The sequence below is a fragment of the Odontesthes bonariensis genome, chromosome 9, assembly GCF_027942865.1.
Source record: "Odontesthes bonariensis isolate fOdoBon6 chromosome 9, fOdoBon6.hap1, whole genome shotgun sequence".
NCBI lineage: Eukaryota > Metazoa > Chordata > Actinopteri > Atheriniformes > Atherinopsidae > Odontesthes > Odontesthes bonariensis.
Window position 1 is genome coordinate 21,211,605 of NC_134514.1, and position 26,554 is coordinate 21,238,158.

Sequence of the window (26,554 nt, forward strand, 5' to 3'; positions counted from 1 at the left end):
TGTTTGCTGTGCCGGTCAGAAAAGATTGAACCAAAAAAAAAATAAAAATACAAAAAAGGAGTCGTGCACCTGGCTTACAGTGTGTAAATGGATCTATCTTTAGCATTTTTCGGAATTTCAAAGGGTGTTAACGTTGGTGATTGTCCGGCTGGTGGCAAAGTTAAGCATCTACTGTGACACGACTGCTCAAGTTAACGGTATCCGTAAAAAATACTGAATCCAAGGCAGACAAAGAGTTGGTGAGTATACTGCATTTCTACAGAGATCTCAGTTCTCTGTTAGTCCTTTATTGTGTGCATTGTCAGTCTCTTAAAAGGCATCGTTAGAAGAGTGCGCTGAGATGTAACCGTTGAACTGTGGCAGCTGTATAGACGGCTTTGAGTATTTTACCTGTGGGATGTAGTTCCGTCTCTCTTGACAAACAGCATGGAACCAAGCCAGACAGAAAAGAGATTGGGCTCTGGTGAGATTGCCTCCTACGCACAGACAAGTCAAAATAACTACATTGCTTGATTCTTATCGTTATTATAATTTGATCATTTTCTGCGTTTGGTTAAACTTAAGGGCAGTTATTTCTCCATTATCCATGACAGAAAATACAATGAGCTAACACAAAGGGGACTCAAGCATGCAGTCTTTGTTTGAATGCGCTGTTCTAGACCCATTCATTGCTTCTAATTTCCCATCCAGAAACTGTAGACTAAACCAGGTTCACATGGACATCGTGCATTGTGCTCGCTGTAAGTAATTATAGTAACACAAAATATTTACATCAAATGAAATACAACGTCCCTTTGTGATAAATGAAACAAAAAGTCCCCCGTTCTCACCCTCAGGGTGTTAAAAACTGCAGTGCTGTCAAAACTGGTAGCTTCTATGAGATCTGCAGACGGTGCAAGAATGTTTGACTTGGGTACAAGAAAGGCTCACAGAAATAGAGGGGTGGTATTAAAAAAAAGTGGCTGGACATAGGCTTTAGAGGTGAGGGTTTGACTGCACTGGGAGACTGTTGCGTTCTCACTTAGCCTCCAGTTGAAGACCGTTGCTTTTTGTGTGTGTGTTTGCACAGGATTATAAGCTTAGTTAGATTTGAAAAAGATCATGAGGTGGCTTAAAATATCTCCCAAAACAATGTTAATCTTGCATGTTGAAAAGAAGCCCAAAATGGTACCCAGTGAGTTACACTTTGAGGCAAAGGGGTCCCATCACTGTAATGATATGTGGCACCCAGGGAGTGAGAAGAGGCTAATTAAAAAGCAAAGTTCTAGTTCTACATGTGGGAGGAGAGAGAGAGAGAGAGAGAGATAGAAAGAAGAGGTAACCTTTGCTGATCTGCTCTGGATTCCAGGACTCATATGTTCTCAGCAGATTCTTCTTTAACCCTGGAGGAGCCTGCAGATGGCAAAAGAAAGAAAGGAAGGAAGGGAGGAGGAAAGTCTATGTTATGTAATCATACACAAAATTCAAATCTTCATTGTAGATTGAAAATGACAAGGTCCAACCATTGTACTACCTACAAACAAAGAGAAAAAAGCACCGAATACATTAATTGCAGTGTTGTTAGAAAGAAATTGGACAGGTCTGACACACTAAATCTAATCAGGCTCACAAAAAAACATCACCACATGGGCTGAAAATCTTTCCTGCATTTATCAACCCGCTTTTGCAGAAATCTGTAACCCACAGTCAATTATCCACTGAAATGACAGAGGGCTATTAAACTAAAAAAAAAATAAATGAAAAATAAAAAACAAAACAAAACAAAACTAGGTTAGATTAGATGAGGAATCGGAGTTGTCAAAGTCGGAAGTCCATCCCTGTTAACGACAAGATACAAATTGGACCAGCATCCAATATATAGGGTGCTTCAGGTGCTCTTTAATACTGAGAGCTATCATTTACAGTATGTACGGGTACAAAACCACTACATTGAACTGCTACACTGTCATTTAGTCGATGCATTCTCTGTATTGTTGTGCAGGTATTGTAATTTTGAAGAGTGGATTCTTCCTCCAACAATATGTTCCATTTAAAAGAAAAACAAAAGAGCATGCACTGGTGCTGGTTCACATAATATCGTCTTTACTGAACACTTGGTATCCCCATCTGGAGGGTTTGATAATCCACAAAGACAGTATCTCATCAGCTAATTTTGACAAAACTGGCCAATTTACTACATACGTTGCTAACTTAGTAGACTGAATGTGTTTGATCAGCCACAATCCAAATACCGCAAACCCTGTTTAAACAATCATAAGTGTCCAGGATGCGTGCAGATGCATATTGTAAGGAATGTCCGTAAGCCTGGACATGAAAGTGTGTGAGTCTATCTGAGAGGGGGGGGGAAAAAAAAACAAAAAAAAACAGTGGCTTACAGACAAAGAGAGAGGCAGACAGGCAGAGGCTGTTTGTGCAGCATGCTTGGCTGCTGAAGCAGCTAACCCCATGAGCATGACTCCCATCAAGAACACACTGAGCACTAAAGCATGCATCACTACCGCGCAAGCTGTGGGCTTCTGCCTCTCCTTACAGACTATACAGAGTAGAAAAGACATGTACAGATTCTGTACACAGAATCCAGCAGTCAGGGAGGGAGATAATTAGCAGTGCTCTTTATAGCGGTGGAGGTGTGTTAGCATGCATCTGCAGATAGCCTCCAATAAATGTCTGGGTGCATATCTGTGTGGAATGTTGCATGATTTGAAGTAGGAAGACTTTGTCCAACCGAATTTCAGTTTTTACCGGGGAAGTTCTGTGGTGATTCGGGGTCTGAACTTGTGTGTATCTGCGTGCGCATGTGTGTGTGTGCATGTTAGTTTGTGCCCATACCTCGTAAGTGATCTTAAGGCTGGACTGCAGCAGAATGGGAGGAAACCTGGGGTGAACTTCTGCTGTCAGCCAGAGACGGAAGCTCGCTTTGGGACGCAGCACATTCAGTTCCTGTGGAGGAGAATCAGTGCATACAATATTAGATTAGATTAATTAAAAATATTGAGAATCATGCTAAATTATGAAATCCCAGCACATTCAGGGGATACAACTGTTAGGTGGGGTGTTTTCAGCCCCTGTGCCTTCCGTCCATAGTCTTCATGTATTTTTCTCAATTTTCAGCTTTTTTTCTCCCTCACTTCTCTTACATTCTCTCCTCATCTTTGTATTTCTCAAACATGAGTTAAAAATAGCATGCTGACAGCTTAGGGTCTTGTGTCATCTGATTGGGAACTCACACACAATGACACACACTGAACTGTAATCAATGTGTTTCTGCATCATTTCAAACCTTATTCATTCTCCAGGAAGCTCGCATGGTCACCGATTATCACAGAAAAGGAGAACTGACGACCCTCGAAGGAAACTCTTCAGTCTGTTATTTTGTGTCTGCACGCATGTGTTTGTGTGTGTGTGCTTGTCTGTATGGTGGATTGTTAATCAGAACAAATAACTGATATTGCAGAAAGATGAACTATGAAGAAATGAAAAGATACAGATGAAGAAAGCAGCATGAAGATGGAGGGAGAGCAGAAATATCTTCTAGTATTTGCGCATCAAAACTTATCTTTGTTGTAACATACACATTCAGTTCAGAGTGTTCAAGCCACACTGCTCATGTGGTAACAGGCTTAGTGCCTGCACACTAGCGATAAGACTCATTAGAGGCAGTAACTCTTGATAAAATCCTTACAACATATTTGAAGCATATTGAGACTCTGAAACACATACTAATTGTTACAAAAATATTCAGCACGAGAACTTAACGATCAATATTTCAACGCGTGGTGAAGAAATACAGGCAGAATTATAGACGGACTGAGGGAAAAGATAATAAGGAGTTGGATGGAGTGGGGAATGTGAAAATGGGGACAAAAAAAGAGTTGGTGGAAGAATATGATCGGGCGAGGATGAGACGACATCTGCACTGTCAACTTAAATTATTAACACAGACCACTCTTCTTCTTCCTCTCTTTAATTGACCAACTGATTTGGAGGAGGTAAGCACGACAGAGACAGATGGCCAAAAGAAGCAGGAAAGTGTTGAAACTACACTCGAAGATATAGTGAGACTGAGCAGATGGACAAAGTTACAGGCACACAAGGCTGACACTAAAACAAATCCTTCTCTTGGTAGAATTTTCCACCTGCTCGCTGCAGCTCACCTCAATCTTCCCCCCTTCTCATATTTTCATCCATAGTTTCTTCAGTCTTTCTCTCTTATGCTCCCTGCTTCCCTTGTTTCTTGTGTTGTGTGGGTTTTCATTTCAAGCTTGACTGCTGAGACCCTAACCTCATTGGCGGATGCGCAAAGACCAAGACAAAGAAACGGAGAGCGAAAGAGACGGGAAGTCAGGCAGAAGGAAAGTTCTAGTCAAACAATATGAGTCGGGAAATAAGAGTGTCAAGAACTTCTGAGTTGTTGGGGATGAGGAGGTGGAAAGAATTAGATGCAGAAGATAATACAAGGAGGAAGAGAAAGAGTGGTGTGGAGAGATGAAATGGAAAAGGTGCATAAGCAGAAGAGGAAAGCTGAGATATGTTATGATTTAAGTCACAACATGAGAGCAGGCTGGACAAGAGGGGATCTCTAGCCAAAGCCTTTTCCATGCACACACGCGAGGGCGCCCACGCACATACATGCAAACATGCACCAACCAATCATAACCAACAGCTCCGCCTCCAGTGAGAAATTACCTTCTATTGTGACACAACACAAAACAGAACCCCAGGAAAAGCACAGGAGCACAAATAGAATGAAAGAAATTGCAGGGCACAGAGAAACCCACCTCATTTAACACAAGAGCCCTAATTCGCAACACAGGACATGTAGATTACAAGTAATGTGACACACAGGGATGTCCGCTCCATCGAAAACATGCATACTCACAAGCATATGTATGACAAACACACATGGTCACAACACCGCAGTGGCTAACATGCCCTGACAGGTGGAATGCAAAATGTGTGCGTGAAGGCAAAGGACAGAAGGTAATTTTAGATATGGTAATATGGGCAGGAAACAGAATCCCAGAGAGTGTGTCAGTGTGTGAGAGTGTAATGAAAAAAAAAAAAAAAACACAAACAGGTTGGGCTGTAACAAGGAATTACCTCCACATCATTAATACACAAGATCCCCCAGGCTACCCTTTTCCACTGACGTTTCCCCCTAACCCTGACTTCACATGCTGACGTGGACCTGAGATGACGTGAAAAAGTGAGATTCGTCTTGCCTCCCAGGAGTGATGATTTACAGTACTTTCATGGATGCTGTGGTTTGGACTTACTTTGGAAGTTCAGTCCTTTTATGTCACCTTAGATAATATTTCTTAAATAAATTAATTACCCTGTTATGTATACCAGAGGGGATGTGCGACAGCCAAACTTCAAAGATCCCGAAGATCTTTTTGTTTTTGGAGTTTATTTCTTGAAAAAAACAAATCCATGACATATGAGGTATCATGGACTGACCTGGACTGACAGTCAATTTTATTTGCATTTTCTGGATCTTGCGACTCCAATGCTTTCGATGAAATGTTAATGCAATGAGATTGTGGACAGACTTGCATCCATATCATACTGTATATGCGTAATCCCTCTGGAGCAGCAGAGTCCATTTGATCAGGCTCTCTAAACTGATTACTGTACTAATTGTCTTTCTCAGGTGTGATTGTTCAGTAATTAGAAACAAGCACAATATCCTACGCCGCCATCAACAAAAAAAGCACAAAATACAGGGAAAATAAAAATAAAAAACAGAGTCAGACACACAAACAAAGATAAATGTGAATAGTTGTCGACGCAGCCTTACCTCACAAAGTGACACACACACACACACACACACACACACACACACACACAAACACACACAAAGTACCCACTTTTTCCAGGAGGGGCAGCCAGGCGGTGACAAGATGAAGATTTTTCAGGCAAAGCCAGTCTCCGTTTCGGGAACATTCTCTGAGTGTGGCTAAGGCCACGTCAGCCTGTCCCTGACCCATGGAGATCTAGACAGACAGAGAGAGTGGGAAAGATTGGAGTAGGCGAGAAAAAAGGAATCAGTGGGTTGGAAAATTTGATTCTGCATTGCAATCTCTCACAAGTTCAGGCCTGAAATCTGATTCAATGTTTTAATTTGTCTATCTCCTTAGTGAGTAAAACCAAAAGTGGGATTATTCTCAACGGAGGTCCCAAACACAAGCAAGTCACCGATAGCTCATCAGACATATTGTATAGCTAAATGCATTTGAAATGGAAAAATATTATACTCAGCACCTACATAACTGGAATGCACAGTATCTTCAGAAATTCAGATTTTGTATTAAATCATCTCCAGGCCAAGAAGCATACATTTGCACGGAGGTACAGTATATATTCTATAACTGAGAAAAATGCGTAATCTTTAAACAGAAGAAGCATTACAAGTTAGATTTGCACGAGGGTGTGTGGGTATTTGATATTCCTAGTTGTTTTGTCATTTAAGACCATGGTACAGCCAGGTGCAGAAGCTTCCCTATATAGGGATTGATTATATTATATCAGTTAAAACATTTGTGACTGATATAAATTCCGCACTGACTTACTGTGTCTTTTAAACCCAGACTTTGCTGTAAAAACCAAATTAAATAAATTAAGGTTTACGGGAATATCTTGCAGGAATACCTTATAAGACTTTTATTCCATTTTGAACTGTGTAACGACCGATTAACTCCGCTGGTAGAACATTATCACGAGTTACGCCTCAAAGCCGTGTTACAATAAAACATTCAACAAGTGGTAGGAAGCTTAGCTTTCCCCATTTAGTTGCACACTTGAATAGTCTGCGGTTGTGATCTTGCTATACAGCAGATAAATCCCCTTGCACTTGCTAATCTGCTGCAACTTCAATCCGTCTATTCTGTTATTTACTACCTCATGATAGTTGTCCCTGCCAACAGTTTCTGCTGCTAGTTCTGCAAGCTCCTGGGATGGGTCTGCCCCCGGAGAGATGATGATTAACACTGGCTCCCACTCCATTGTCTCAGCGTAGAGACGCCGGAGATTCAGAGGAGGCGGGGACAGCTCTTTGATACCTGCGGGGATGGAGGAGAAAGTAAAGAGATGAGTTTGTGGAGTGTGAAAGGTAGATGCCTTTCAAAATTTCTCTTCAACCTTCAGGACCTGTGGCACCTTCTAGAACTGTGATACCCATATGCTGCATTAAGCTTTGGTCCGTTAGTACGCAACTCAAAGTCAAAGTAAATTGATATACTGGTCATAAGACTCAACGGATGACAAGGAAGGAGTAGAGCATAAATACTAATTAGCAGCAGCAAAGAAGCATTTGGTGTACCAAAGTTGGGGTAGATGCGGGGGGTAGACTGGCAGTCAAAAGGGAGGACATAATTAGGGATACTTGGCGGGGGGGCAGGTGAAGAGAGAAAGCAGAAACAAGCCACTGAGAAGAGGAAAGCGGGCGTAAGAGGAAGACACAAACAAAGACAGAGTGAGAAAGATTAGGAGGGTGATGTGCTGTGCATATTGAGTGTTAGGAATGCAGCAAAATTCATAGCAGAAGAATACCTTGTCAGCCCCCTGGTGTTGAGCGGCCAGGCTCTTATGTGTGTGTCTACTGTAAATGTGGGGCTGCGTTCACTGAGGCTTCAATGCTGCTGTAATATACTGATTTGCATATCAGATACAAGTTAATAGTGACACACATTTGGCAGTATAGGCACACAGAGCACCAGAAGCTGGGTTAGAAATTCCTAGTGGATGCAACTTGTGAATGTATCAGTAGATATCTCTTTCACATGTGCACGCTCGCCTACGTGTGCGCACACACACTCGCGCAGTGCTGTCCTCTCTAGTTGAAAGCGACCGGCCGAGCCTAAACATTCTTATGTTCTCTGCTGCCAAATAAGTGTACTGCACTGAAGCACACGCACACACACACACACGAGATCTTGGTAGTGAGCACCTCAGAGCGACCTTTTGCTGAGTCACCATGGCAACACTAAGAAAAACAGGCATCTGACCACATGACTTATGATGTCTGTCTGCAAAAAAAAAATAAAAAATAGAGCATTTGCATAACACGCACACACACACACACACAACTACCTTTGACTTAGGCAGATAATCAGTATTCATGCTGCAGACCAGCGTCCTCCGCCAGTGAATAGCAAAGTTCACCTTGGCCTTTATCACACACAATCAGAAATCAAGGAAATGATGAGTGTCCATCTCTCTATGGCTCAAACACCGCTGTCGAGGCAAAGACATGTAGTCGAACACAACACTTGAAATTGTGGGCATTTGGGTTTTTCCAATCAAAATCTTTTTTTTTTTTTTTTAGTTCTCTATCAAAATCATTGTATATGTATGGGGAAAATATTTTGTATCTTTTGGAGAAGTACTGCGTGTGTGTACTTTAATCACTCAGTCGTGCTTGTGTGTGTGAGCACTGCCCAGGCCTGGACTGGAGGGATTGAGTGAGATTAACTGTAAGAGGATTACAGACCATGCCTCATTAGCATACAGATTTACAGCCAAAACACATACACATACACACTCACTCCACATATTTGCTACTCTCTTGTTCTCTCTTGTTCTCTTTTTTTCATCTTTCTGTCTCGCATGCTTTTTCATTCAGATCCACACGCAACGCCACCCATCTCATGCATTGTACACACTTAGTGAGTGGGTTCACTGGGGGTTGAAGGAATGCGAGGACTATCTGTATCACCATTGGCTGTTTTATTACATTTTCCCACAAACAAACAATAAAGAGATAATAAGAAGTGACACTTGAGCTTTCGAGAAACAAACGACACAAGCTAAATAAGATACTTATGAGACAGACAATCTGTTAGACATCCACAGTCTTTGGAGTACAAACAAAAGGATGTTCTGGCTAACTATTTGGGGGCTCTGAGAGGAAAACCAGGGCCCGTCCCGGGTTGTTCTTGATCTGGGTGGAATACTGATGACCCACACAGGTGATACTGTTTAGTGCTAGAAGGAACAGTTTGAGGATCTCCTTAATCCCATCAGTATGTTCCCCTTTGAAGTGGCAGAATCTGAGGACTTGGTGGAAGATGCCCTCATCACTTTGCCACAGATAGCCAGTGTAGTTCAAAAGTTTCTCGATGGTACGGCCCCAGGAATGGACGAGATTCGCCTTAGGAGGCCCTGAATGTCTTGGCATGTCAACCAAGACAGCCCCACAAGGTGGTCTGTGGCATGCTGTGACATGTAAAACTGTCTTGTAAAATCAAAGCAAGAGCCGTGCCTGCATACTTGGCAGTAAGTCAAACTCATTTACAGTGCGCGTTGGACTCTGCCAGAGCTGATGTCACAGATCCTGTTTGTGGTGTTCATGAACAGGATCTGGAGAGGTAGTCAGGGAGAGGACGGTGACCAGTTTGGAAACCTCAGGATTGCATCTCTGATGAAGATGATGTAGTGCTGTTGGCCTCTTTAAACCAAAAGCTGAGCTGAAAGGCGAAGCTATTGATTTACTGGTCTTCGTATTCATCCTCACCTATAGTCATGAGGTCTGCGAGGTAACCAAAAAGAACGAGATTGCAGATGCAAAAGGCTAAATTAGGTTCCCTAAAGCCGGAGTTATAGTTGACGCGTCTGTCACGGCGGTGGCGGACCGTGACGTCAAGATGACGTTTCAGGCATGGCGCTTCCCTTGAAAAGACGGCGCAGCGCGTTGTCGTGCACCAGTCGATTTTTGTAACTTGGCTGCGCCGAGAACAACGAACCGGATGGACCGATGTGAGACCAGCTCAGTCAGGAGATGCGTTTGTAGAGGCAGCTGTACGAAACTGCAGTGAAACAGCACAGGGAGCACGTAAACTCCTAAAACTCGTGCACAGAGATTGGCAGAACTTTGGGGAAAGAGGGAGAGTTCTGTAAGAATGTGTGGAAGAAGCTACGGGACAGATACGTGAAGGAAAGAAGAGGGCAGAGACTCTGTTGATGCCGGGGGCTTCAAACCTTCACCTCTATTAACTGAATTAAAAAATTTAAATGATCCGAATACTGCAGCAGTATCATTAATTACAGTATTCTTGCTCTTGACAGCAGCATTGTTTTCTTCTCCACTTTCGTAGTTGTAGAGTAGCGGTAATCTTCACGTGGCAGCGCCACCTCTGTGACGGAGAAAATTGCAACTACTGGAGCATCGACTTGCGCCACTATATGTAGCCGGCACGAAATCGTGACGTCATCAACACCGCTCGCGCTAGCAGACGCGGCAACCATGCTAGAGCCTTAAAATGGTGTCTTGGCTCAGCCGTAAAGATAGAGTGAGGAGCTTGAGCACCTAGGGGTAGTTTGGAGTAGAACCGTCGCTCTCCTGCATCAAAAGGAGTTTACAGGCATTCCATTAGGACGCCTCCAGCAAACTAGTAAGTCTTAGGGAGCTGTAATACAAATTTGTAAAAGCATTAATGATTCGCACCAACATTTGGTTGACATTCTTGATCTTTAGTAATCAATGTCTGGATTATGTGGTTTCGATTCTTATGAAGCCTTGAGGGAAAATCTTTTAGCATCAGTCTCACAGTATGAAGGTTAAAAATGACATAATCAGATACGGCAAGTGTTGAACGAGAAATATTCAGATGTTTATAATATGTACATCAATGTTGCATTGTAGAATTTCTGTGAGGATTTTCTTTAGATACTCAAGACATACAATTTAGGTCATTGGGTAATTCATATGGGCTGTTGGTGTGAGTCTGAGCCTTACTCTGGTAGCCCTATAGTGGACAGGCAACCTGTCCTGGGCGTGCCCCACCTCGCACCTAATTTGAATAGGCCACTCACTCATTCATCATTTTTTTATACCTGCTTCCTCTAACTGAGGGTCACGGGGGGGACTGAAGCCTAACCCATCTGCCATTGGGCGAGAGGCAGGCTATACCATGAATAATTCACGCCTCCATTGCAGGGCCAACACAGGAACTAAAGGGACAAACTATCATGCACATGTACACTCTTTAAATACTGATTTACAATGACTGCTAAGAAGCAAGGGTGTCTCATTTTGTTAAATGCCTTTTGCCTTGACTCCTCTCCATAAGGGTTTCTTCCTTACCTCCTCTGCTATCGTGGCAGGTGGGACTGGCTAAAACACATGGAGAGGAGGCGAGGATGGGAATATGTACAAACTGAGGGATGGGGGAGGGTCAGTAGGCAGTGCATACGCCTCATAACCTGAAGTACAGTTCAAGCAAACCAAAGTGAGAAGGAAACGTGCTGCAGGTCGTCATTCCTTTGAATCTAGGTGATCTAGCAAGGGCAACTCGTGTGACGAAACTAATGCTTGAGTATGTTAAAAGAATCTAAAATACAAAATCTTCCGACTTTTTGCATGCTGCCTTCAGAGTAATTACAGTTAAATAAAAGCATTGTTTGTGATGGGTACATAACACCAACACTCACAAGTGACGCTTCAATCTTCCAATTAGAGTCACAAGTTTGAGCTCCAAATGGAGCAGCTTTAGATTTTAATGAGAACACAATTATGGGGACAATGGAACACATAGAACATTTTAAAATAGTGCTACTTTCATTTGTGCATAAACGGAGTAGATCATTGTTTTTCCTAGTTCATCATTAGTGGTATGTGCAGAGTCTCATTCGCACTGCAGGCAGTGCATCAGCGTCGGTGTTGGCCTTCGAGTTCAAATATGGAACTGATACAGTACGTCGATGAAAGATAACTATCTGGAACGGACAAAATTTCTCATCTTCTTCGCATCACATTTTGGAGTTTTAACTACATCTAGCTTACTCTTAAAGGAGATGCATTATGGCCTAATTTGCACCAAAGTTAACAGGATGATTTTCTTAACAATATACACTGTTTCTGTCTCACTGTGAACAACATGTGATCGCAGATATAAACTGAATATCTGTTTTGTTGCCATCATCATTTCAGTTATTAGCAAATGATGAACGCTAAACTTAAAGGCAATCTTGGGGATTTGAAAGGAAATCGGATTTGTTCAAATACTACGGCCGAGAAACAGAGACACAGGCAGGGAAAAGGAGGCAGAAAGGTCAGCAGCGTAACAATGAAGGGGGCTGTAATTCTCTTCAAGTAGATTCAGTGACAAACTGCAATTTCCTTGTGTATATATTAAATAATTGTTTGAGAAAACAATCTCAGCTAAGGGTCCACTTAATCACTTGTTTTGGACTTGGCCATTTCAAACTAATTACAGGTCCTTGACAGCGAATTCATGACTCGTTCGGTTATTGTGGGAATGTGGATGCTCGCACAATTCATTACTGACCTTGAAAAAAAAAAAAAAAAAACCCTGAGCTTGACCGTAAGTCTCACTGCTGGCACAGGTGGGAGACGCTCGAAGAAATAGAGCACCTCACAATTACTGCCAGCTTCCATAGAGACAACCCTCTGAGCCCACGTTAACGTTGACTCTCAAAGGCGGACGCAACTGTTATCATTTCAGAATTTCCAGTGACAGTCAAGGCTTGCAGAGTCTGTTTGGAGAGACCTGGAGGTCGAGAGTTTGACCTGTCTGAGTGCGCTTTTATCACACCAAAACACTTTTTTAAAGACGATAAGCCAGGTTTGATCAAACAGTCAACATGTACGCTAATATGTACGAAAAATTGTAAAAACGTATGGAATGAGAGAAAGAAATCCCACCAAATTATAAAGCCTGTGTCACACAGCTTTAGAACAACCAAGTGAGTTGACCCTGGGTTTACCATTCAAATCCAAACATTTACATATGAGAATAGCCCGATGAGTTTGGAGCGCACGCCGACGCTGGCTTTAGTGCCCAGCAGGCAGCACGCGAGCCTTATCTGAAGGTTGTGAATTCAAAGCTCACACGGGCCATTAGTTTTAAGGCAAATCAGAAAAACACAACATACAACAGCTTTAAACGACTGTTTTAATCTTGCCGTTTGAGAGTTTTACGGGGAAATGCACACACTGTGGGTGTTTTATCAGAACTGATCAGATTATGATAGAAATATTGTGTTATAAAAGCAAAGCAAGGAAAGCTTTTTAACGTTGATGGGACTGGGAGTCCATGAATGTTGTCAATTGGTTTCTTAACTCTATTTGACAAACCTTCTTAGTGTAATCAGAGTAGCAGCTTTTAGGGAAATACATGTATTTTTTCTTTCAAATCCGGGCAACTTGCATCGACGGGAAAATGATATATGACATTTGTGATTAACTGGATCATGAGCCGTTTCAACATGTCTAAAAAAAAAACAAAAAAAACCTTTGATGAACATATGGACGTACCCGTTTCTGCTCACACATTTAAGATAATCCTACATAGCTCACAGGCAGCACTCACATACACAAAAGACTTTTGTCATTCTTACTGAGAGCCAGAGATGCAATAAAAGTTGGAGCGAGTACGACACCTTGCAAATGTTGCCGACGATGAAACCCGTTTTCCACGTTGCACGTTTGATTTGCTATTGTTTTTTTGTTTTTTTTGTCAATAGGATTTCTATGCACATGCATTCTTGTGTATAGCCAAAGAGCGCTCAAGACATTGACAAAAATGAAAAGGATTACAAGCTATGAATGAAACACTGACCTAAGGCATGGGAGGCAAAGGCAGTCATGGCACTCTGCAGCCGGTCGGGTCTGACAGCCTGAACCAATAAAAGCTGAAGAGAGAGGAGAGCAAAAATTTAATTGAGGGAGAAAGGAACAGCAAGCAGTCAATAACACTTGTTAGACAGAAGGTCCAGCTCACTCATGTGGAAGGATATGTGTCACATATTTCAACAGCTGAGCTTTAAAATGAACAAAAAACTGATTATACTGTCAAACTCACAAAGGGTTTGACTAGTTTGGGGGAAAAAAAAAACAATAATAATAAATCTGAGCGAATCTACAGTGTGTGTCGAGTTGACAGGTTTCACAGTCAAGTGCATATTTATGGCAGCTTTAGGCTCCTTGTATCAAGATTAGCGAAATCTTTCTTTCAGTCTCAAACCACAAGCGTGACGTCTCGTCTAATGTGCTAAAGTTATCCCACTGCTTTTGTCTTAATTGCGGTTAAACGATAGATTTAATGGGCTGTCATTACAGCCGTTAAAACTAGCACCCTGGGAGCACATAGCTGTCCCATCCTCTAAATGTGCAAACTGTGGACGACTTTCCATCGTTACTGTACAATGTAAAAGATGTGATCCATACCCAAACTATATGACTCACTGACAGGAATGGTGATTTCTGGAGAATGACATGTGGAAGACTAATAGGACTTGAAATGTATCTTAACATACACGATTTTTTGTTCAAATCACAGGTGGAGAGTTTGTCAACTACAGTTTAGTAAAAACAACAAATGGGGAAAAATACCAAACGGTTGAGAAGATGAGTGACAGCTGACCTGCTGGAAGAGACTAATTTTCTTGGCGACGGAGGACGGGATTTCCTGTTCACACTGAGAGCTTTGGAAGAAGGACAGCCAAAGGTCTGAGTCGCTCAAACACAGGGTCTGGTAGAGAGCTGGAAATGTAGACTGCAGAAGAGAGGTGATAAAGTTAAATGGATGAAGGATATCACATTAGATGAGTAGATTCAATCTCTCGCTTGGCAATGATTACTGATGATGATGACTTTCAGTTTACATTGATTTTGTGTTGTGCCTTTGATGTCTCTGGTTCGAAAAAAACATCCAAATGTCAGTCTTTTTTACATCGTCGAGTATCAGCGCTATTGCTGTGCAAGTCATTGCATTTGCAATTGTGTAATGACCTTCACGTTCAGCTTTTAGAGATAAAGTGCATTGCTAATGTACATTTCAGAGTGCCTACTTTCAAAATGGCCAGTGCTCCATGTCTCTCCTGATCAATCCAAGAAGGGAAGTCCTGGCGAAACAGAAGAGGTGTTGGTAAAAAATATAAAAAGCTGCCGTTTTCTTATTAGCAGAAAAAAAAAGAAGCACTCTTACCTCTTTCTTAAATATTTCACCTACAATAGATCCAATGAATACATCCCATTCCTACGACAAACAGTGGCATTCAGGATTAAGCATTAAGCGGCATACTCAAAGTTACATTTTCTATATTCGGCTTATAACTGAAGTCTGAAATGATCTGCTAAACTCGATATGGACAATGACTTACATTCTCCTGGAAGAGTTCAGGGTAGATGCCTTTCACAAAGTGCATAGCAAACATCAACTGGTCAGCCTGAAATAAGAAAAGCATAAAGATGGATGCGTTCCCCAGATGAAATACAGTGAAATACCCCTCGACACATATACAGTCTATGATCATAACATACGAGAGAACCTGATAATGTGCTTACTTTAAAAACCAAACTGAAGAAAAAAGCTACATCATGTGCGTATGCCAGACTGAAAAAAGGGATGTTGTATATCATGTTACGCAGCTTCTCTGCAGAATTTGTAAAGGTTTGTTAGAAACAGACCGAAAGGAAAAAAAAAAAAAAGGGCCCCGGGGACTTCGAGCATTGCAAAGGCTGCTGCATCATCCCTAAACACTCCCTTGCTGCGCCTGCCTCGCTGTCTTTCACATCTGCTGGTGGAATTTGAATAGAGATAACTGAGGCAGCTATTAATCAAGATGCTTATCCCACTCTCACACAGAGAGAAACCAAGAGACAGTAACCAAGATATTTCAGCTGAAACAGTAAACACTGTTGATGTATTCTGTTCTTAAACTTCCGAGTTTTTAGATTGACCTCTGTGGGATGAGTGGCCCACAAATTACATTATATAAACATCTTGCCAGCCTCTAGTTACAGAATCAATTTGTTTCTCTCAGAATTACAATACCACAGAACAAAACAGAATGTAATACAGCCATACTGCTTTGTGTAAATGGTTTCAAATGTGATTTTATCCACTTGACAACTGCCTAGCAGTGGCAACCATTAGAATTAGCATGTACAGTAAGTAAGTAACATGTCTCAATGGTGTGTTTTGTCATTCGTGGATGGATAAGGGACATCATTTCTATCTAGGGACACCTCTTTGGCATCTGTGATGTCTGCAATCACTCAGATGTGCTAACCGAATGGTTAGTCAAACTGGGACAACAAATGAGAAAGCATGCAATGAACATTTAAAGATGAAATGAGATGGTGCATCTTTAATTACGAGTTGTTTGTTTAACATGTAAATGTAAATGAGAAAAAGCCATTGAGGAAACTTTAACAAACCAACCCCATGACCCATGATATCTCAGTAGTGAGGCGCTGACCCGACCCCCGAGCGAACATCTACACCCACACACTAACACGTTCACAATATCTAGTTTAGTCTGTTCCAAAGAAAATTATAGGTTTCCGAGTCTCTCACATCTTAGGTACAGGTGCAGTAATTTCAGTCCTTTCCCTCCCAGCAGTCCCAGCTCTATGTTTAGCTGTGATAAAAGCTGTATACTGTTAAATGGTGAGAATTCTGTTAAACAGTTTCTTGTTAATTCTTCTGTGTGGTAGACAACTGGGCATTTGATTAGACGTGACAGCCAAATCACTTCACACCCCTAGCAAGATAAATAAATAAAGATTAAATGCATTCTTCTTGTGCGGCAAATAAGTAGTTCAACGTATTTCTAAACATTAAACCTCCATGACCCATCTCTGGTTGCCAGCTAATGTATTCTGTACTTTCACCGACCATATGAGCGAGGTTAATCTTCAGGTTACTTTAGACCAAAGCTCTACACAACCAGGCCCTCTCTCCGACCCTCGCCATGGTTCGTCTTCTTGATCCAGAGTCTGCATGATTTCAACCAAGCCACAAACTTACTTTCCGTCTGCTGAAGCGACACCAAATACAGCTGAACACGAAATCAAGCATACGATAAGACCCATCAAACAATTTTTGTGTGTGCACATATGTGTCAGACAGAAAGTTATAGTGTCAGTATGACTGGGAAAATGACTTTCAGGCTGAGACTTTGAAAGGGAAGGACCCTCCATAGACACAACTCAAACATAGACACACACGGTTAACCTCGTGAATAGGTATACCTGCCACAACACAAGTGACCGTAAAAGAAGATCAGTCTGTTTTAACAGCGTGCACTAAGAAAGGCGCTTTCCAGTGCTGACTCTGCGGGTAAATATTGCAATGCCTTTAGATTTAACATCCTTAAATCCTACTGGTCCACCGCTCGGACCAGAGGTGCAGTTACGTTTGTTTAATGATCTTTGTCTTCCCATCCTTGGCCAAATTGCTTCGTTTAAGATCAAGAAACAAAAATCAAATAACTCTCCTTGAATCAATGATCACACTCCCTCAAAGGACTCTGTGGAAAATTCGAATGTCAGCGGAAGGCCAACAAATCTGAAGCCACGTTCCTGCAAAATTTCCATTTCCCACGTTAATTCTGCCTCTTTTATAGAGTTTCAACAGATTTCTCTCCCAGAATGAGAGCGTATGGTCTCTTGTATGACCTCCTCGTCTTGCATTCGAGATAACGTTCCTACTTGGCTGCTTAAAGAAGTATTCCCCAGGCAGCCCTGTTATCTTAAAACATTTAACATGTCTCTGACCTTTGGTTCTTTTCACAGTTCAAGCATGCTGTTATTCCTCCGCTACTAAAGCAACTTACTTTGGATGCCTCATCTTTAAGCAACTGCACAACAATCTCCAAACTGCCTTCTTTTCTTTTCTTTTAATCCGAGGCTATCCAAGGAGAAAGTCATCTCTTCACTGTTCATAACATATATAAAAGATAACAGAGTTTCTAAGAGCTTCTAGTCTGGTTTTAGAGCACCTCATAGTACAGAGAAAAACACTTGTTGAGGTGATCAGTGACCTACTGCTTTGATACTGTTGATCAAAATCCTCCTGCATGAATTAAGGTATGAATTAAGGATTAGGAGTTTAATAAAACCTATAATAGAACCATTTTGGTCACTGAATAACTTTACCTCCTCAATGGCTCAGTTGTGGAGTTGTGGAATAGCACCGGGCTCAGACTTGGCCCTTTTCGATTCTCTGTTTAAATGCCAACTCTTGGCCAGCTCATTCAAGATCATAATATTAATTGCCATTTTTTTATGCTGATGACACCACCTGCCGATAAAACCCACAGATCCTAGCAACCTCGCTAATCTTCCAGCTTGTGTTTCTAACTTTGAAACCAACATTCCCTTGATTTCAATCATAAATCAAGGTTATTCTGTTTGGTTCCTGTTGGTTCCGATTTGGGCAGTGTGTCACATAATATCACCCAAACTGCTGAGAATCTAGGTGTCATATTTAATTCTGGCCTTAGTTTTGAAGTTCAACTCAAATGTGTTCTCAAAAATCGTTTCCTTTTTTCTCCAACTGCCGACTTATAAAGACTATTGTATTGTACGCTTTGGTTTATCTTTGTCACGATTACTGCAAATCACGACCCTCCATACATCATGGCTCCCTCATTCATCTCCAATCGATTCAAAACGCTGAAGCTAGACTCATTACCAAGACAAAAAGGCATAAACACATTGCCCCTGACTTTGTATTGATCTTAAAGTCTTGCTGCTCATCTCTTGACTATTGAGATCCACAGATTCCCTGTTAACTCCTCAATGACAGTAGTGTTTGTTTTGTTTTTTTACAAAGAGAGTTTGAGCCTTTTCCATTGGAGCCACCATCTTATGGAACCTATGTATCCCACTGAAATCAGTTACACCAAGTCTGTTTCTACCTTCAAAATGAAATATGTTCTCTTTGAGAGTCTTTGGATGTGTCCGATACTTTTCTCACTCTTTATTTTTGTGTGTCAGTTTGACTCCAACTCACCCGATGCTCTCGTGTTAAGTGCTTCGTCGTTGCAAATAATAAATAATAATAATAATAATAATTATTGCAATAATAAAATAAATAAATAATATAGACAACTGATGGGTGTTGTGACAAGCTTAAAATTTCTCCACCTTTATCTGCTGATTGGAGTCCGCTCTCCCACCTCTCTGCTCTTCAAAGTTATCCCTTTCGAAGCACATGAGCCCGTTTTGACGGAAGCACCGATAAACTTGTCTGACGCTTTCTCTCAGCTAATAACTGGGGATGATGTCTACACATATGCACGTGTGTTGGGGTGTAGCAGTTGAGTAAATATGCTCTGTGATCTGCGGTTAGCACTCTGACTGCTTGAAATTCCCATTACCAAACAGGCAATACATGCACAGACAAACACACACACAAACAAACAAAGAAATTACGTTTAACATTTACCGGCTGGTCGATGCAATGATTGCTCTGTTGTTCAATATTTGACACTTCATTATAGTGTGTGCCGCAGAGGTAACATTGTAGGAGTGAGTAAATTAATCTGGTGGATATCTGCTTGTGTCTTTGGCTTAAATACTGCCGTACCAACGCTTTACAACATAGAATTGAGTCAAATTCGAGCGCATCTGCAGGAGGTGAGAACAACCAGCTTTCATTAACAACGGAAGCGCCCCACTGAGTTTTAGTGGCTCATTTACAAAAATTGCATCTTGATCTACTGGAAGACCACAGTAAATTGTGATGGTCGTATGGCCTAAAGACTGTTGTGCTTTATTTATCCAATCCATGTGTCAGCTGGGAATAAACTGGAGTGTGTAAAACTCAAACAGTTGCGCTTCAAAGTGGAGACGAATTTTGAAAGTATCTTGTCAAAGGAACGTTTCTGCAGGTGTGAGTAGAGAAAACTGATATTTATTTGGCTCGTGGAAGCTGTGTGTTTACAGACAATGGGCCTCATGCAAGAACATTTTCGTATTTTTATTCTAAATTTCTCTCACTTTTTTCGTATACAGTAAAAGGTCTTGTACGAAAACGCCACGTCAGATTCAACAAACGCTCTTAACTTCGGAAAAAGTGTGTAAATGACCTGCGTCAATGATGAATGCCACCCGTGCATATTTAAGTGCACGTGCACAAGGATAGTAGATTTGCATACTCCTTGCCCAAAATAATACCATATAAGGCTACGCTTCCTCTCTCCTGTGCCAGGAAGTGTTGAGTGTTGAGTCATAAGAATGACATCAAGGGGCAAAAAGAACAACTTTTTGGGCTCTGAGATTGAAGTTCTGCTTTCAGAGATCCAAAGAGGGAAAATCTGTCATTTTTAGCAGTGTCAGCAATGGAATTACAGGACCTGCTAAAGCGAAGAAATGGGAAGCAATTATGAGTTCTGCACTCTATCTCTACACTGTCACCCCTGTCACCTCTGACAGTCTGACTAGTGCTTTCCTTCTGCGTAGCTTATTGTTAGCAGTGATGTTATATCTTCATTTGTAAGTCACTTTGGTTAAAAGTGTCTGTTAAATGCATAAACAAAAATACTAGTGCGCTCCACAACGGCACAGGCCCTTTGATGCGTATATGTGTGCACTGATGAGAGTTTTGATGACCAAGTGGAGCGCACAACTCACAGAGGACTGTGACACTCCCGATCTCCCTCTGAAAGGTTCCAGTGGCCAAAAATCCAAGGGTGGTGAGGACCTGGACATGTGGTGAAATTGGGTTTGATCGGCGTGTTTCTCTCTGGAGTTGTGGCTCTAGCAAGCTGCATATTTGCAGCAGCACAGTCCTTGGCAATCAAAATCGCGATGTCAGCCGCCCGTCTGTCTCCGCAAGGATATCTACAGTCTCTTCCAAGAGCCTGACGCGCTAAGGCATCCAAAAGTAACAAGTCAGCTGCTGGTTACACTTCCCATTGACCTTGTTATATGCAGAGCCAAATTAACCTTAAATTAGTGCATAATTTAAGTCAAACAGAATAATGTCAGCATAATTATGGGGTATAATATATATATTTATTTATGATTGCTTCCAAGTAATTAAATATACAATCCATTAGTCAAGCAAACTTGATTGGAATAAGAGCGGACTATTTTACGAAACTCCTACGACAGGTCTGGATCACGAAAAAATTGGTGAATGCGCAAATTCTCTTAAATCACTCGTACGCACGACTTAAGAACAAATCTGTTCGTACGAATGGTTGTTGCATGAGGCCCAATGTGTCTCAGAACAAGAAAGCCTCAATTGCTGTCACTACATACTCATTCCCTGAACATATCACCAGAGCAATGATAGGAATTTCTCGAGATTCCAAATCCACATTCGCTGTTTCGGTTTGTATAATACCTTGAAAAGCGACCGGCAGACGTATTCATACACCATATTCTTCAAGTTGGCCTGCAAAGCAGCAATCCTGGCTTCTGTATTATCTTCTTCCTGAAATGCACACAAATACAATAAGTCATTTAAAGAGTATGGACCTTTGAATTGGGCGAAATGTTAGATAAGAACATTGAAGAGATTCAGGAGGTTTATTGAGCTGGATTTCTTTTTTTTTTCCAGAAATGTCTTCTGTGCTGCAGTGTGTGTGGTACTCTGTGAGTACATGTTGGCACTTTTTGAACACAACGAATAAGCATGCACAGCACAGCGAGTGCGTTTTCTGATGTGTGCGAGTGTGTTTGGTGATGTGAACCTGCGTGTATAAGCAAACAGGAGTGTGTTAGGTCAGCCATGAGAGGGTAAAGTCCTCTTTCCAGATCTCAGGAGCCATCTGCAGCACATGGCAAATTAAACTTGCTCATTCAACACAACAAACAACCGAATGATACAAAGGGAGGCAGAGTCCACGAATCAGAGCGCCTTTTCTGAGCACAGTCGCTGACTGTGTCCAAAAGCCTAACTTCATACATACACGGAAACATGCGACGGCGGCGACAAGCTGCCGCCGTCACTTGACACTCTTGGACGACAGCAGTGGCTCTGACAACCCACATAGGATTTGGCGGCATCAGCGTTCAGTCTCACAACTCACTGTCAGTTCTCCTGTGTGTGTGTGTGTGTGTGTGTGTGTGTGTGTACTCTGGTTATCAGACAGTGTTCAGGACTCAGATGGAGAACAGCAGTGTGACAGGTCTGTGGTGCTCTCCCGCTGTACATGTCACACTGGGATAAATTGGATAAAGAAAACAGAAGAAATAGCTGTTATAAATCAAGATGGTCTCTAAGGAAATAGGAGATCTCGAAAAAGTATAATTGAGGAAATAAAATTAAGCTCAGTTGATCAAGAATACAAGAACCATGAGGGTAAACCCTCAGCAGCAAGAAATAACACCTATGATTTACTGCCATCTGTCCAAGTCAATGTATAATCTCGCACTGAAAAGGGATCTTCTTTTTCTCGAGCCAACCCTAGCAAGAGACGTGCAATATTTTGTTATTTCTTTAAAATTACATGTGATCTGTGACCCAGTTCCAGCCCAAAGTTCACAGATGTTATAAGCAACAGCCTGACGTTGAAATACAGAAATACATTGAAAAGTAAATCATTGGGGTGCTGCACTGGCAGACTATGTTGCCTGGTAACAAGGGAGAGCCACAAAAAAAGCTAATGGGATGTAACATATTAATCAGTGAGTTTTAGAAGTTTTTTTTTTTTTTACTGTTTGACAGAGGAATGCTTGCCACTTCCCCCGCCTCCTTTCTTCCTTCTGAGCACAGAGATCTCTCAGCAAGGTAATGTCTAAACTCATCCCCCAGAATGTCAAACCTTCTCACAAAGCTGTTCTTATGCAGTGTTAACTATAAACACAGCATGGCCTATTGCAACTGAAACCATCTGAAGCCAATCAGCCAGATATAACCCTCCTTCGTTAGCATTAGTTGGGTTTGTGCCGACACCTGGGGGGAGAAAACTGCAGCTGAAGAAGAAACTTCTTCACAAAACGTGGTTTCATAGTTTACTAATACTTGTCACAGAAAATATAAGCTAACATTATTTCTGAGTGATCTGACTTGGTTATTTGGTTTTGTGTTTTTGCTCGCCTCATTCAACAGTATCAGAAGCTCGCTGGTAATTTTAGATTCGCTGGGGCTCAAAAAGTAAAAATGTTCACGACAAAGCTACTCTGCAACTTAAAAAACTTCCAAGAAAATTGACTGTTTCTGTAGACATACAGTAGGAGATATGGGTGATGGCTACCTTTCGTCAGGCAAAGTCGCCTGCACCGATTCCGTTGTTCTGCTGAGGAATGACCGCATCCTGACAATATCTGCATGGCTTTATATAGAGAATGGGCAATGACGCCACGGTACATTGCATTCTGGGCAGTGTTCACCCCGTCTTATGACACATCTGCTCAGCACACAACCACAACAAACACAGATCAACAGCAGATTGACTGTCGCAGATCTTGTAAGCGAGAGAGAGAAAGAGACTTGAGAGACACAGAAAAACGAAAAAAGCACAAATTGACTGGATGAAGACCAAGTTGAAGATTCTTTAGAAACAGAAGTTAAACAAAGTTACCGTACGTAGCCTTTTCCCGATGTGTTTTGCAGTCACAAATGTGAATTTTAGTCCTTGCACATGCAACAGTTAAAAACTGATAAATCACTTGAAGCCCATATTCAGTTCACCGATGGTTGAATATAGGATCCGTAGATTTATTTCACCCTATGGCCAGAAAACCACCATTCTTACAAAGGGTTATTACTGTCGAATAACACATTCCTGTGTAATTCCTGTCACCCAATTGAACATATTTTTGGCAGGACAACACAGAATCCTTTAGTCAGTAGTCCCACAGTGCGTCTTATGTCACATTTCCACAGTAACTCACTGAGAAGTCAGGTGTTTACACAAAGAGAAATCTGCGAGCACACAGATCCTCAAATGCACAGACAAGGTTTTTCTGTGTAGCTAAAACAGATAAAGTCTCTGGACACGCGAGCAGAGATTTGCATTTTGCAATGTGAAGCGGGCATTTCACTGGTCTTGATCCACAATCTTCTTCTGTTCAGAAGTGATCCTCTCAGAATATTGAACAATTCCCGTATGTCTTTTTTAGCGGTTGGTACATTTAACTGCCCCGTCATCTCCGTTTAGGCTCTTACCAAACAAACCAAGACGAGCATCACTTTCCAGCTCCCTAGCTGCACACGCGCCAGTGACAGGCTGCACCAAAAGCCATCTATTTAGCTGGTATCACCTTAAAACAACGCCTAGAGCTAGAGCTAGTGGAGTTGATTTATTCATTTATTTTTTTTTTGGTGAATGTTGCTTTCAGCTCAACCGCATATTAAAGCTTCATCTTTTTCTGGAATACTTTTATAAGGAGAATAGGTGTTAAACGCTCTTGAGCAGTTAAAGAAAAAAAAAAGAGGTATCAGTGCTGATTTCTGTGGCATCCAGTTACCTTCTTGGCCTGAAGAGCCCTTTGGAAGATGCGCAGAAAAGAAGCAAGGCTGAAGCGGTACATGTTGTTGATCTTTGACAGGTCTGTGATGACAAAATATATCTTGCTCGCACTTTCTGCTAGGGGCAGGTAGGCATCCCGCTCCTGGAATTACAAAGAAAAAAAAAAAAGAGAGAAAGAGAGGGGAAAAAAAAAACATGATAGAGAAAGAAGAGGGTAAGCCGAAAAAGAACCGCATATGTTGAGAGTTACATAAAACACAACAGACGGATGACAGATAGGGAGATTGATGTGGGAATGATATGCAGAGAAGTAGTACAGAATTTTTTTGTTTTGTTTTTTTTCAAAAGAAAGACGATAGGAGAGAAAAAGAAGGAAGGTAGGTAGACACCATGAGGTGTTATAGGACAGGAAATGTGAGAAAAAAAAACAGGAGAGAGATAATGAATAAATAGAAACAACTGAGAGAAAAGTACATCATCAGTTCTGGTGTAACACTGCGCCCTAGAGGAGGATCTTGTAATGCAGCTCAATAAGCCCGTGCCTCCAAACCTTTGCTGTCTGAGGTTTGCAGCAGTATGTGGCTGCAAGCTTGTGTTTCTGTGAGCGACTCAAACACTAAGTAATTGTTCATAATAGCAGATTACTGCTTAAATTTTCCACGTTCAATCAAATGTAAAGATAGAGGGATGGTTTTTACATCCACTGGCTGAGTCTGTCAGTATCTCTGCCATCTGTTTTTTTTGTCATATTCCTCCCTCTGCAGAGTCTCTCTCTCCTGTGCTTGGTCTGACATCCTCTCCCTTTTATAAGTAATGAGTATAACAGCTGTTATGAGTCAAAAAGCCTAACTAAACCTATTGTACTACTTCCGCGCAGGCTTATGCAGTTTGGTTGCCACACTGCAGTGGTCCGCTGTTCAAATCGATTGTCTTTGGTATTTCAGCCATTACAGGTTATGCTGTTCGCACTATGAGTAAACCCTCTACAATTACAATCTGTTAGGTTTTACATTTCAGCAGGGATTTCATATAGAAACGTAGCAGTATGTTTTGTAATTACGGTAAAATAATGTCCTTTTTGTATAGGAAAGGTAGTGTGTTTAATCAGGTCTGTTGAACTTGGTAAGTCCAGTAATTACTTTCCAAAACCTTCTCAAAGGACAAGTGACTGTGACAGCATTAAAGGACGGCATTAGACCCGACATACACGCCGTGATGAAGCACAGTTTCTGGTAATTACAACTTTCTGGGATCATTAGACGAGTTTATAATGTTTGACTTGAATGCAGATGTCAGCCCCCGGAGCGGGAGCGGGATGGAGTTGCCGGCTGTTGTAAAGAAGATCAAACTGATCTCTTTTTATCCACAAGTTGCTGCTGTCTGTTTCAGAGCCTCGATGTCAGAATATCAGTAAATGTGTAGGCTGCACGATCTGCCTCAATCAGACATTCATGCCTATACTAACTTTCACTTTTTTTTTTTCCTGTATTCAAGATCCTTATTAAGCACATGTACAGTAGAATAAGCAAGAAACATGGAAATTGTAACAAAGTACAGTTGAGTGCATTTAGACAAATAAGACACTGGCTTTCTGTTTTTCATGGCATTGTCATATATTTAGTGCGCATGCATCAGTGTGTGTGTTTTCTTGAATGCATGGCTGACATACAGTACCTGGTCCAGGGATGCTTGCAGCCTGTGCGATTCCACCAGCGACTCCTGGATCAGGGCACTGCTTGCCTTGGTCTGGTTTAGGCTGTCTATAAGCTCCCTGTTCTCAAGTATATTACCTTGAGCTGTAGCCAAAGTCTGACACAGACAAAAAGACAGACAGACAAGTTTGTAAGAATGGAGGAGAAAAGGAGGACGAGGGATTCACATGATGGAAGAGAATATGTTGCCATGTTTCTGTCATTTGGCTGATGTCTGTGATCTGATCAAAGTTGCAAGACATAGAGACGTTGTTTGTACTGTAATCGCCTGATGTGAGGCGTGTATAATTCATTGGAAATTGGCGTTCATTGGGTGCCACGGCTCTCGCACTCAGTCCTGTGGAATCTGTTCTCTGAAACCAAGTGATAAGATTTATTCGAATAAATTCAAGTAAAATAGATGAGAAGCCAGTGGAGCATGGAAATGTCAAGTTGAATATGCTCCTACGATTCAAGAATAATTACATGTCTAGTACCACTGAAGCACCGACATCCAGCTCTTGGCATTATCTGTGTGTGTGTGGGTGTGTGTCTGAATGTGTATATGTCCAAATCTTCCTAAGATTGCACAACAAAAAAATCCTCCTTATATTGAATGTCTATGTGTATATCTATATTATTCATTTGGGCAGTAACAATCTGATGTTTGGCCTCCATATTCTCTT

At 41.6% G+C, this 26,554-nt stretch overlaps 1 protein-coding gene across 3 annotated transcripts in view; it reads right to left on the bottom strand.

Moving 5' to 3' along the window:
• dync2h1 (dynein cytoplasmic 2 heavy chain 1) overlaps positions 1–26,554 on the bottom strand; it is a 101,403-nt gene that overhangs the window by 26,163 nt on the left and 48,686 nt on the right. For all 3 annotated transcript variants that reach the window (XM_075473597.1, XM_075473596.1, XM_075473595.1), the window contains exons 73-85: positions 25,852–25,986; positions 24,176–24,319; positions 21,105–21,194; positions 15,124–15,189; positions 14,949–14,999; positions 14,812–14,865; positions 14,385–14,516; positions 13,581–13,653; positions 6,901–7,061; positions 5,871–5,996; positions 2,830–2,940; positions 1,323–1,392; positions 391–476 (exon numbers count right to left, since the gene is read on the bottom strand). In XM_075473597.1, the coding sequence (XP_075329712.1) occupies positions 391–476; positions 1,323–1,392; positions 2,830–2,940; positions 5,871–5,996; positions 6,901–7,061; positions 13,581–13,653; positions 14,385–14,516; positions 14,812–14,865; positions 14,949–14,999; positions 15,124–15,189; positions 21,105–21,194; positions 24,176–24,319; positions 25,852–25,986 (1,299 nt within the window). The remainder of the gene's footprint in view (positions 1–390; positions 477–1,322; positions 1,393–2,829; positions 2,941–5,870; positions 5,997–6,900; positions 7,062–13,580; positions 13,654–14,384; positions 14,517–14,811; positions 14,866–14,948; positions 15,000–15,123; positions 15,190–21,104; positions 21,195–24,175; positions 24,320–25,851; positions 25,987–26,554) is intronic.